General features: G+C 42.9%; 1 protein-coding gene across 2 annotated transcripts in view; it reads right to left on the bottom strand.

Moving 5' to 3' along the window:
* BMPER (BMP binding endothelial regulator) overlaps nucleotides 1-13390 on the bottom strand; it is a 265901-nt gene that overhangs the window by 113700 nt on the left and 138811 nt on the right. For both annotated transcript variants that reach the window (XM_019925711.3, XM_073809815.1), the window contains exons 7-8: nucleotides 6037-6136; nucleotides 345-454 (exon numbers count right to left, since the gene is read on the bottom strand). In XM_019925711.3, the coding sequence (XP_019781270.1) occupies nucleotides 345-454; nucleotides 6037-6136 (210 nt within the window). The remainder of the gene's footprint in view (nucleotides 1-344; nucleotides 455-6036; nucleotides 6137-13390) is intronic.

Here is a 13390-nt window from a genome sequence, read left to right as displayed (position 1 = left end):
ATTGCCAGGTGCATCAGAGAATTCATCTTGAATAACTAGAGCCAGAGAACATTGCCATGTGCATTTGTCTGATTTTTTTAGAAAGTCCTTCAGGAAGGACAGCCGCTAAGAGTTTAATTCTCACCACCAGGAGCTAACTTACTGGTCCTGGGAAGATGACAGTGAGTTGTAATTTGGGTCCTATGTTTGAACATTCTTGTGACCTTGAAGTAAGATTTTACTCATAAAGTGACATCAATAATGCCTCCTTCCCATAATTAACACATTACCATGTTTGGCTATGTTAACACTAAAAACCAAAAATGCTATCAGTGTTGGACCACAGCCCCTCAGAACCTCCTTACCCTGCAGGTACATGCCGTGCAGTTATCATAGAGAAAAGAGGATCCATTGTCATAAACATCACTGCGAAAGAGGCAGCTTCCAAACGGGAGGTCAAATACTTTCCTCTGACCTAGAGGGAAGCAATGGCATAGCGTTAGCAAGACAGAAGCCAGGTATGTCCCACTTCATCATCAGCAATTACATCACAGGAGTGTTAAACATTCTCACAAGACCAGCTATTTTGGTGCACAAAAACAGAGCCTTGGGTCAGATGTTCCCAGGGGATCCCCAGGAGTCATGACTTTAGAGAGTTTTTGCTAAAGAGACTTTAATTCCACACTGAATCCTTTAAGTTCAACAAATCTTTATTACGAGTTCATCATAGTGAAGCAGGATGACTAAGACATTCTATCCTGACAGAGCTCAGTCTACTGGGGAAATACACCCACAAAAGATGATTTCAATACAGCAAGATGGTCAGCTCTGGAAAGAAGCCAATCTGGGAACTGTGGGGACAGGGAGGGAAAGAAGACTTCTTGGAGGATGTGATGCCTGAGCTGTATCTGAAAGAATAAATAAAATTATCCAGAAAGTGGGTATTGGCAGGGAAGAGGCAGGAGAAGTCAAGATATCCCAGGAAGGACTAGGATGAGGAAAAAGAACTAATGAGATAGCATCTCAGTTGAAGAAATGATAAGTCCATTGGCATGAAGGGTGACGCTAACTCAAAGAGCACAGAGAGGCAGACTCCAACTCCCCCAGGGTCCAACCTTCCACAGGCATCACACCGCTTGTAGAATTACCTTGGTTTTCCCTGATGTGAGGATTTGACTGGGGACCCAAAGGACCAAAAGAGCAACCCCGAATAAAGGGTACAATCCAATATCCTCCTTTCTTTCAGTATTTGAGTCTCTACTCCTTGGATCACAGAAAACATCCCTGAAATATTACTTCAATTAAGGACTAAGTTGAGAAGTCAAAGATTAATCATCACTCATCAGATTTATACCCACACTCTTCCTGTAAAAAGGTTAAAAGAAATCTCTATTTATTAGGAGGCCCAATGAAATGCTGAAATACTTATAAGCACATGCTAAATGCTATTCTCAGAATTAGAATTGTTCAAATCAGAGAGCTATTTCTGTCTTTTAAGAATTAAAAATAGCTCTGCTTCAATTGAGTATTTTTTCCAAATTGTGATAACCTGGTTTGCCTTTTTCCTATCTTTTATAGATGGTTGGACTGGTGGATTGATACATCAGTAAACTGCTGAACAAAAAGACTCTTCAACGAGTTTATCCCCCTGAACAAATGTGACCAATGGCTTGAATTATCCCTCTAGAAAATGTAAATTTTACCTAAAAATATTGGTGTAAAGCTCTTAGCACGGAGCCTGGTACTCGTTAAACACACCCAATAAGTGGCAGATGATAAGTGTTATCATTATTAGAGGTGGTATAATTCAAATACGATCCTGGGCTGTGTCACCCCAAGAGGTGCACTGGGGGACTTCCCCAGCGGTCCAGTGGTTAAGACTCCACATTTCCACTGCAGGGAGCACGCACGGGTTCAGTCCCTGGTCAGGGAACTAAGATCCCGCATGCGGCTCAGCGCAGCCAGAAACAAATAAATAAATAAGAGGTGCACTGGGTACTCTGTGTACACAAACCTCTGATGAGGCTATCATTGAAAACCAGAAAAGAGAGGAAAAGAATGTTGTCATACAAAAGGCAGAGGTATGTTGTGTGAATGAACCTTGGTCAAGGGAGAATTGAACAGCAAATCAGTGTCCAACAAGCCGAAAGTCTAATTAGTCTAACATGCACCTAGTAAGCATCCCTGTGTTTCCTTTTTTTCCTTTCTGTCTTCTGTTGTGTGGGTATGTTTCTTTTTACTTTCAAAAAACATACAATCTTACTTTAATCCCAAAGTCATCATGGCTCAAAATAAGATAAAACATTCAAAAGAATGGTTCAGAGACTCCATGCATAGCCTAATTTAAGCCATTTCCACATTGTTCTGCAGGGGCTTAGCCCAACTGTAAAAGGTCTCATTTGGAAGAATTATGACTTTCAAGTTTCCTAAGACTTGACGTTCCTTTTGTAGTCTGTCTTATGACCACGGACAGAAAAATCTGCATTCAATACAACAGCCATTGTTCATGTGAGAAACCTCTGACTTGACTCAGAATATCCGCGATACCAGCTTCAAAGCATCAATCAAGCCTACTTATCTTCAAGGCCAGGCCCCAAAGGACACCTCCTCTGTGGTGACTTTCCCACTTAGACAGGACACTGCTTCCACCATGACCCACAGCATGAGAATTTCAACAACAGCGAACTGGCTAACTCTATCCCAGGGGCACAAGAACACGCTGGCAACCCAAGAAGCACACAAATCAGTGGAAATGCCTTTAGTCAGCCATGTCTAAACAATTCTGCTTTGTTCTTAGAATACCTTTGTATTTACTTTAAAAGTAGGGGTGTGTGTGTGTGTGTGTGTGTGTACACAGCAGGAAGGCAAACATTGTTAGATGAAGAATTAGCAGTAGAATCCTCCAAAGAGGAGAAATCTGCCTTAGTTTAACAAGATACTTTTATTTGCCAATTTGGTTGTAGAAAGATAAGGCTTCAAGGTATGGCCATGATAAGCTGGGAAGGAGGAAAATAAATCAGCAGATGTTTTGGAACTGGGGAAGGCAAGCTATAAAAGAAAAGACAGATATTCAAGGAAAAAGTATGGACAGTAAGGAAAGGAGACTGGAGCCCAAACAAAAGAGGCAAACAGTGAAATTTTCCTGAAGGCAAAATATCTAAGACCTTTTAAGAACAAAGGGAGCTTAATAGGTCATTTTATGTTATTCACTGTGCTTCCCTGAAAAGTAATCATCCCCATTGAGGGTAAACCTTCAGTGAAATCTGCTATGCAAGCCCTGACTCAATAGAACGACAGAATGTGAAAAGACTAGAGGGGGGCTGTCCCTGAAAGGACAAAATGATGTTGAAGAAGAAGAAGGAAGAGGAAGAGGAGGAGGGAAGGGGGAGGGGGAGGGGAGAATAGAGGAAAGAGAAAGGGTACAAAGAGAGAGAAAACAGCAGAAGCAGAAACACAAAGCCAGTGGTGACTACAGAAAATATAAGCCATCCCCCAAGGGTCCCTGGAGATTCTGGTGGGGATGCTGGATATTCTATTGTATTCACGTGATGGATCAAGCTACTTTTATTTGAATCTTAAAGAGTCTGACCTCAACTAACTCAAGGACCTAAGGACCACATGGAAGAAGCTGACATAAAGTTTAAACAAAAGCCAAAGAGTCTCATGCTCTAGAGCCTCTCCGTCATGGGTTGTCTCCTCTCAGTTGGTAACATTCGTGCTGCTCTCCATGTCACCAGGGAAGATGAGTGGCAGCAGGTTAAAGTAACTGTGGGCTCAAGAATCACAGAGACTCATGTTCAGGTGTCAACTTCATAGCTCACTAGCTGTGCTACCTTCTAGGAATCTACTTGCTTCTCAGTACAATAAAACTAAGAATGGCACCTACATTACACATCAGAACTCTATACTTAGCACCTGTATGTCACAGCCTCTTGAGAAAACTAAATGAGAAAAAGTATATACAGTGTTTTCACATGGTGCCTAGCACATAGCAATTGCTCAAAAAGAAATAGCTAATCCTCCTTTTTTATTCACTATTATTCATTATTCCCTTCCAAACCTCTCATTTTTGGCATGTTATCCTCCTGCTTGTTTTTGCCTCTAAAAGTATTGGGTTGGCCAAAAAGTTCCTTCGCTTTTTAAGTAAAAATAAAAGACACATTTTTCATTTTCACCAAGAACTTTATTTTTTTAAATTTATTTATCTTTTTTTGCGGTACGCGGGCCTCTCACTGTTGTGGCCTCTCCCATTGCGGAGCACAGGTTCCAGACGCGCAGGCTCAGCGGCCACGGCTCACGGGCCCAGCCGCTCCGTGGCATGTGGGATCCTCCCGGACCGGGGCACGAACCCGTGTCCCCTGCATCGGCAGGCGGACTCTCAACCACTGCGCCACCAGGGAAGCCCTTCCACCAAAAACTTTATTGAACAACATATTCACCATTTTGTTCCACTACCTTCTGCCATTTTTCAGGCAATTTCATAATTCCATCTTCCCAAAACTTTTTATCTTTTTGAGCAAAGAACTGTTGAGGTGTCTTCCAGGGAACTGAAATTTTTTCCATTAAGGGAGTTTTGTAAAGACTGAAATAAATGGAAATCTGAAGATGCAATGTCTGGTGAATACAGTGGATGAATCAGAACTTCCCAGCCAAGCTGTAACAGTTTTTGCCTGGTCATCAAAGAAACATGCGGTCTTGCGTTACCCTGATGGAAGGTTATGCGTTTTCTGTTGACTAATTCCAGACGCTTTTCGCCGAGTGCTGCTTTCAGTTGGTCTAACTGGGAGTAGTACTTGTTGGAATTAATCGTTGGGTTTTCCGGAAGGAGCTCATAATAGAGCACTCCCTTCCAATCTCACCATATACATAACCTTCATCACCTTCTTTGGATGAAAACCAGCCTTTGGTGTGGTTGGTGGTGGTTCATTTCGCTTGCCCCACGATCTCTTCCATCCCACATTATTGTACAGTATCCACTTTTCATTGCCCGTCACAATTTGTTTTAAAAATGGAGCATTTTCATTACATTTAAGTAGAGAATTGCATGCGGAAACACAGTCAAGAAAGTTTTTTTCGCCTACCTTATGTGGAACCCAAACATCAAAGCGATGAACATAAGCAAGCTGGTGCAAATGATTTTCAGCGCTTGATTCGGATATTTTGAGTGTGTCGTCTATCTCCCGCATAGTATAACATTGATTGTTCTTAATTCCTCAGTTTGATCGCTATCAACTTCAACTGGTCTACCCTACTGTGGAGCATCGTCCAGCAAGACATCTCCAGCACAAAACTTCACAAACCACTTTTGACACATTCACGTTACAGCACTTTCTCCATACACTGCACAAATCTTTTTTTGCATTTCAGTTGTGTTTTTACCTTTTTTGAAATAATAAACAATGATATGCCAAAAATGTTGCTTTTTTCTTCCATCTTCAATATTAAAATGGCTATACAAAAATTCACCAATTTTGATAAGTTTTTTGTTTTAAAGCACGCTGATATGACAGCTGTCACAATACAATCTAACAAAATTTTTTGAATGAAGTTAAAGACAACTAAGCACTACTAGAGCCATCATATGGAAAAAACCAAACGAACTTTTTGGCCAACCCAATTACACTATATTCCTCCATGTGCATTTACTTCACACGCCTTTAAAATATATTCCTACTAAGTGTCAGATGCCCAGTTAAAGATTGTTTCCCAATACTGTTCTCCCCACAAAAATATATTCCTACTAATCATCGTATGTCCAATTAAAGATGGTTTCTTCAATACTGTTCTCCCCACAAGGGGCTATTATCCCATGTTGTCCAGTGTACTGGGTTTACAGATACATGGGAAGACAAGAGAAAAGAAAGCTCTGTGGAGGCCCAGAAGAGACACAAACTCTGTACACACCTTACACTCGGGTAATCAGAAGAAGGCATTGTCTCTAAGAAGCCACGAAATAGCACAATTTGAGAACCTCAAGATAACAAAGTAGATGACGACTCTCAGCAGAAACGCCAAGAAAAAATTACATTGTTCTTTGACCTGCAAACAGTCACTCACCCAAACATTTGGGGCAGCACTGTCCTGGGGGAATGTGGCTAAGGTGCTGAGGACAGGAGAGAATGGGACAGACTTCTCTCACGCACTGTGTCCTGCCTCCCTGAAGAAAAGAGAAAGAGAAAAAAGCACATTTAGAAAAGTACTTGCATATATATATATTGTCTAACCAAGAACAAACCTAGGCCTTCCCTGGTGCTGGGTCGCTGGGGTGACTGCTCAGATCTGTGCAACTGTCCCCAGGCATCCTTTGATCTTCCCTGTAAGCCCCATGAATGATACCCGTGAGAAGACCGACCACCCCTAAAGAGATGGCTACAGCATCACCTCTCCCCAGTCACCACCACCTTTCTTTACCTTTTCCCCTCTTAAGACCAGCCAACCGTCTCAGTCTGCCTGAGATTTGAGGCTTTCAATACTAAAACCAGGGAAGTCTCGGGCAAACCCAAACGAGGTGGGCTCTCTTTCCAAGCCCAATGCAACAAAGCAACTATTGGGGTTTAACTGAGATGTGTCCTCTTCTGTCCTGCTGACAGCTTCCTCCATGAAGGCTTCCCTTTTGGCCACACCTTAAAGGTGTTGCTAGAGTGGCTCAGCAAGGCTCGGATTTGGGGAAGTTAGCCAATCTGCTGAAAATGGATATACTGAAAGCCAATGTTCGGAAGAACCATTTCACTGAAGTCGCCCAGCTAACCAAACCTGTTTCGATTAAGTAAGTAGAAGGTTTATGATTATCGATATTAGAAGGACTGGCAGAGCTTTAGCAGCCTTGGAAGATGTTCTAGAGCCTTCAAATCTTTCCCTGCCCCTCATCCTTGACCCCTTCTGTCCTCCAGCATCTATCACCTCTGACACCCATTCCTTTCTTCTCTTCCTCAGCATCCCTCCTTCTCTGCCCGTCAGCATCTCTCGCCTCTCCAGGATGTGAAGATGAGCATACCAACTCCCCCTTCCCTATCCCTCAGCAGGGACCCCTGTTTTTCCAGCCTCAGCAACTTGTAACTGAATCTTCAGAAAGCTGGAGCAGAAAAAAAGAAAAGTGCTTTCCAGTCAATTTACATCCAATAACTCTGCAAGGCTCGTGTGAAAACCATCCTGTGCACTATGAATTGCTATCAAATTTGGGAATAATTAAGGTTTTTTCTTTAGAAAAATCAGTAAGTTTGGTAGATAGATCACTAGGCAAATGGAATTTCAATGAATTGGCTTCTCTAGGATTTGAGCTAGAAACCAAACTAGTAGACCCTAAAAAGTACCCATTGTCTCAAGCCTGGAATTTCTATCTCGAGAGACCTCAGGAAATGAGGAGCTCATGCTTCAAAGAGTCCTGGGCCTCGCAAGGGAAAGATTCCCTTGTGGCGTTTCCTCACACCTTCCCCAGCACTTTCTGTATTGACACCAGACATTAGCCGTCTGGATCCTTCCCATCCTAGCATACTACTGTCGCCTGTTGTTTCTGCTTTCCCTTCCTGTTCTTGCCATTTTCATTATGATAGTTTATTTTTTGGTAGGAATGGATGAAAAGGGTAGGGCACGTTATGTCTTTTTAAATATTTATTATTTTTAAGCCACTTTAATGTTGGCTTCTTCCCCAAACCAATAGAAAACACACGAAAATACCACAAAAAGCTCTTCTGTTGTTTTTACATTATTTCCAGATCAGCAAGAATCGCTAAAACTCTCCTAGGAATCCCTGGCTGTTCTCAGTGAGGTTCCTCACTCAACTCTGCATAATCCTGAAGTCTGGCCTTTCACCAGACTTCAGAGGCGCATAACCTGAGTCTAGGTCATACTGTGAGGTCTGCCCCAGCTTATACATAAACCACAAAAGTCAAATCTAGAGGGAGGACAGAATGCTCTCTTTAGCTTTTAATTTCAAAGAAGTTCATCTGCCAGCAACTTCCTAAAATCATGAAGCCTTGGGCCACACGAGGTTGCCTGGGTGTCAGCTTCTCTTAGGTGCACAGAGAACGTATTCTTTTCATGGATATTCTCTGTTCTTGTTGGATAAGCATCTATTTTTCAAGCATATTTTAAAATGAAAATTTAAGAAAAATATTGCATAACTGCATAGCCGTTAACTTGTCCAACACACTGGAAAGCTGGCCAAAGACTGTGTGTACTCCAGTAATTTTCCTTACAATAAGGTCAAAGAGTGAATTTTGCATACATAATACAACTGCAGTTTGTGTTTCCCAAGAGTCTGTTAAAGTAACTTGAACTCCAATCCGGGTTTGCTGGTTTGGTCAGGTTTTATTTTGTTTGGGTTGCAGTACTGTAGCATAGCCCAAGTCCCAAGGCTGCATTCCAATTAATACCTCCAAAGAAAGTCCCAGGCCCTTTCGGCTCACAACCTGCTTCTGTGATTTCAACTCAGCAGGGACTCTGGTTAAACTATAAGCTGGGGCTCTGCTGTAAACTAAGAAAGTTAAAATAGCAGAAATAAATATGTCTGGTTCTAAAAATGTACTAATTCCTATTGTAACCGCACTAACTCAGGCTCTATCAGATTATCGCCATCGCTTTCTAATTGGCTTCCCTGCCTCAACTCTCTTACACTAAACTATCCTGGGAGGTTCAGTATCTCCAAGACTCCTTTCCAGCACCCAACCACTGTTTCATTCTTTGATCAAAGACTTATTCAAGGTCTACCATATGTTGGGGATACAGCAGTGAATATAACATACAAAAATCATTCTTTATGGAGCGTGCCCCCATGCTAAGGTGGGGGATGACTTACCACTGCATTCAGGAGGAAGTTCAGCCCACTTAAGCTAAAAGTCAATGTAGAAGTGAGTATGTGTGTGTAGAATCCTTTTTCGCCTGACACAGAGCCCATCTACATCCCTCAGACTCCCTTGCAGCTAGGGGTGGTCAATGGGAGGTAGATGAAAATAATGTAGAACACTTCCAGGCCCGACTCATAAAAATCTCTCCCATTCAAAGCACCATGCTCTCACTTTCTCTCCCTACTGGAAGGAAAGCCAGCTGAATGGTGAGAACAGCAAGAACCTTGCAACAAAGTGAAACCTGCTTCTCTGAGTCACCATATGGAAATCTACCCACTAAACACGTGCAAGGAACTGTTAAATGAGCAAGAAATAAATTTTATTTTGTTAAAACACGCAGATGCATTAGTTCTTTGTTACTACAGTTAGGCTACTTTGTCAAGATACCCCATAATCTTCTCTCTCATCTCCTTTCCTCCCAACACCAACACAGAGAGAGGGTTCCTGTGTATCTTGTTTCTTTCCTGTCCCCAAGAACATCTTATGCCTTCTATCTTCTTTCTACATGCCTCTTTCCCTCTCTCCCCCCATCATTAACCCCTATGGAAATCGGGCTTCACTCAAGGTCTATTTCACACCTCTTCTCATCTGTGAAGTCTTCTAGATGCCTTCATTTCCAAGTAACCTCCTCCATCTTCCCATACCTCTTCTTTTCTCATCTGTATTCCTGTATTTTTGACACATACATAAACGTTTAACCCTGAGAGACACTGGTTTTGCCTCTAAGCTAGATTATGGTACGGGCAGGAACCAGTCCTTTGAGCCTAATATCCTTCAAGAGAGTAATGGGGGCTTCCCTGGTGGCGCAGTGGTTGAGAGTCTGCCTGCCGATGCAGGGGACGCGGGTTCGCGCCCCGGTCCGGGAAGATCCCACATGCCACGGAGCGGCTAGGCCCGTGAGCCATGGCCGCTGAGCCTGCGCGTCCGGAGCCTGTGCTCCGCAATGCAAGAGGCCAAAACAGTGAGAGGCCCGCGTACCGCAAAAAAAAAAAAAAAAAGGAGAGTAATGGGCTCAAGGAAGCATCTCAGTAAAAATTCGTTGAATGAAACAAAGAGCCGCCACACAGAATGAGCTCCAGAATCCAGATGAATTTTTCAGAGCGCTTTAACTACAGGGTGCTGATCAGATGGCAGAGTTCAGGGCTGTCTGCATCCCCTTACCTTTGTATCTCCTTGGGTTTTGAATATTTTGGGTACCAATTAAACGTTGGTGCTGATACTTCAAAAAGCAACACTCCACTTCAATTTGTAAAGCTGGCAGGATTCCTAGTATTCCATGTATTTTTGTCAAATGTTTGAAAATTTCTAAATGGTTAAAATGCATAAGGACTAATGCCTATTCCCATCTGGTCAACAAGAAAAGGCAAGCTAGGAACTTCCACCATACTGGTGAGTTACAATTTTCACCATTTGCCATTCCTTGAGAAGGCAAGTTTGTTCTTTAGAAGTGGTCCTCTGTTCTAATTACATATGTGAGTGCTTCTCCAAAAGTAGCTGTTTTTAAAAGAAAAACATGAAACTTGTTCCAGGTCTATTTTCTTATTTTTGTTTTAGCTGATTTAGTCAAGAACACAATTGCTCTGTGTCAAAGTTTACCCTAGAGCAAGAGTTCTGTTGCGTAATAATAATAAAAAAAATCTATCTTCCTGAATATAGTGATGAGTGCAAGATGATAAAACCACAGCCATGTGCACGCAGGATGCTTCTCCCACCCCTGAGGGCTGCTGAGAATTGGGGGCTGGAAACCTTTCTGTAGCATGTGACATGGCACTCATCCCTTGACCGGGAAACAGAGTGTGGGCCCCTAATGGGAGGCGGGGGGAAGCACAGCAGTGCATTGCTAACCGGTTACAACCAATCAACTACACTCAACCACATTCTGGAGCAGTTTTTTTCCCAATGTGCAATTGCTTGAAGAAAATGGACTTCTCCATTGATTCTAGATAAACATGGGGAAACTGGGAGAGAAAAACTGGAGGGGTTAGTGTAGGGGAGAAATACATCTTGGGTGCAAAGAGTTCATGTGTGACCCATAACTCTTACATCAAAATAGCCAGTGGTATAGAGCTGACCTGTGAGCAGAGCACCAACTCTGAATTACAGGTTAGGTCAAAAAGCTTTCCCCAAAGAAATGGATGTCCTTATCCATGCCTCTCTTCAACCTGGAAATTTATTTTGGTAAAGTTGCGGAGCATGACAATTACTCCAGGGGTAAAGGACTTGGTTCTTGGCCAGTGCAGAACAGGAAATCCAAGCAGAAGAGAGGCAGCAGGAGAGCTGTGAGGCTGAGGGAGCAGAAGTAGAGTGGACAAAGGCAGAGATGTCACCTGCAAATTATAGTGGGTGATAAGCCCACTACGATGGGAGAGAGAGAGAAAGAGAAAGGTATATATAGATACACACACACTACATAGGCATATATGTATACACCACATGGCATAATAATTTGTGTGGGAGGTTGTGAGACTTACCCACTAGACTATGGCTTTTCAACTTTGGCATTATTGATGTTTTGAGTCAGATACGTCTTTGTTTCAGGAGGCCATTGTGTGCATCGTAGGATGTTTAGCAACATCCCTGGCCTCTATTCACTAGATGCCAGTATCTCCCTTCATCCCCTGGTTGTTATAAACAGGAACGTCTCCAGACACTGCCAAATGTCCCTGGGGGACAAAATCAATTCCAGTTGAGAACCACTGCACTAGACCAACGTTTTCACAAGCCACAGTCCAGGAATCTGCGTTTTTAATAACTTTCCCAGCTGAGTTGGATGCTGCTGTCCAAGGCACTGCATGTTGCAAATGCCTCACTAACAGGAGCTTCCAGCGAGCAGGGATTAAAGCTTATTTCTCTTGTGAGTTTCTCCAGCAGCTAGTGCACATCACAGCTTGTAACATGTGATCGAGACATGTGTTCTCAATGATGGAGAACATTTTTCAGGTGGAGGGGTTCTCTCTGAGAGAAGAATCGGGTCCCATTTCACCTCTCTGGTAGCTGAAGGCCACTTTTATTCAGGCTTGTGGAGGCAGAGGGTAGGAGGGAAGGAATGGGTGCCTGTGATGGATGGGATTGAATTGTGCTTCTCCAAGGCATCTGTGCTGAGTCCAATTCAGCCTTTATCATCACCATCTGTGTGGATCCTGGAGACGTTCGACCCCGAGAAGCTGAACATTATGCTATGCATGGGTTTTTGTTTCCAAGTCATAAAACAAAACTCAACTTCGATTCTACACAAAGAATCAAGGATATGTCAGCAAAGCTTGGCCAAGATATTTATTTTGTCCCATGAAAATCTTGTGCAAACAATGACCCCTGAGAAGTGCCCACTGGGCTGATAAAAACAAAAACCTTTTTTTTTCCTTCACAGTCAGAAAATCAAGACCTGCTTTTAGAGTCAGCCCGAGCCAAATTCCTTTTATTTTTCCCATCAATTAATGTTTCTCAGTCCAATTGTATTGTTGTTTTGGTTTCCTACTGCTGCTGTAACAAATTACCACACAGACTTAGTGACTTAAAACAGCACACATTTATAATCTCACAATTCTGGAGGTCAGAAGTCTGAAATCAATTTCCCTGGGCTAAAATCAAAGCGTCGGCAGGGCTGCATTCCGTCTACAGACTCTACGGAAGAGTCTGTTTCCTCGTCTCTTCTGGCTTCTAGGCGCTGCCTGCCTCCCTTGGCTCATGGCCTCCTTTCTCCGTCGCCAAAGCCGTCAGTGTAGCGTCTTCAAATCTCTCTCTGACCCTGGCCCTTGCTTCCGTTACCACATCTCCTCTGACTCTGACCCTCCTGCTTCCCTTTTATAAGGACGCCTGTAAAAAGGGCCCATCCAGATAATCCAGAATAATCTCCCCATCTCAAAATCCTTAACTTAATCATATCTGCAAAATCCCTTTTGCCATATAATGTGACAGTCACAGGTTTGGGGGATTAGGATGTAGACATCTTGGCAGTCAGGGAGCCATTATTCTGCCTAACCAAATTATTATTAAAGAAATGACATTTAATTTCACTGTACAGTCCCAGATGTAATATTCCAGGTCTAATGTCACTACAACACACTATAATAACCTGTTCTATCAGCCTTTCCCTCACTGAACAAGCCAGTTTTTTCCCATGTTTTTCAGAAAGGAAAAGATAGCCAGGAATCTCAGTTTAAACCCCGGTCATATGATTGCTGAACTGAACACGTTCGTCACTTCCTGTGTGTTCTTCTTCCTACGCCCATCTCTAGGTATTTCATTCTACCTTTCAGAAGGTGACATTCAATCCAGACAATTTGATTTTCTCACCTTATTCACTCTCTCCTTGTTGTCACAGGCCGCGATCGTAAGTGCTGCTGGACGTCTTCAGGAGCAACTTTTTGCTGTTAAGGAAGGAGGACACCCACCCTGTTTGCCAACAGGTCTCTTCAGGGCCCTTAAATTGAAGTTCCCACCAAATTGTATGACGTGTCACCCTCTGGTCCATGCCAGTGAGCCCTGCAGGAACTTGAGTGTCCTCTGATGGCCAGACAGATGACTCCCAGAGGGTTTGACTGTGTTCATCCTATTCAGAGATACTTGCA

Source organism: Tursiops truncatus, chromosome 9 (genome assembly GCF_011762595.2).
Source record: "Tursiops truncatus isolate mTurTru1 chromosome 9, mTurTru1.mat.Y, whole genome shotgun sequence".
In the NCBI taxonomy this organism is placed as follows: Eukaryota; Metazoa; Chordata; class Mammalia; order Artiodactyla; family Delphinidae; genus Tursiops; species Tursiops truncatus.
The sequence above is the reverse complement of the archived record's forward strand: the minus strand, read 5'-3'. Positions and strand labels throughout refer to the sequence as shown.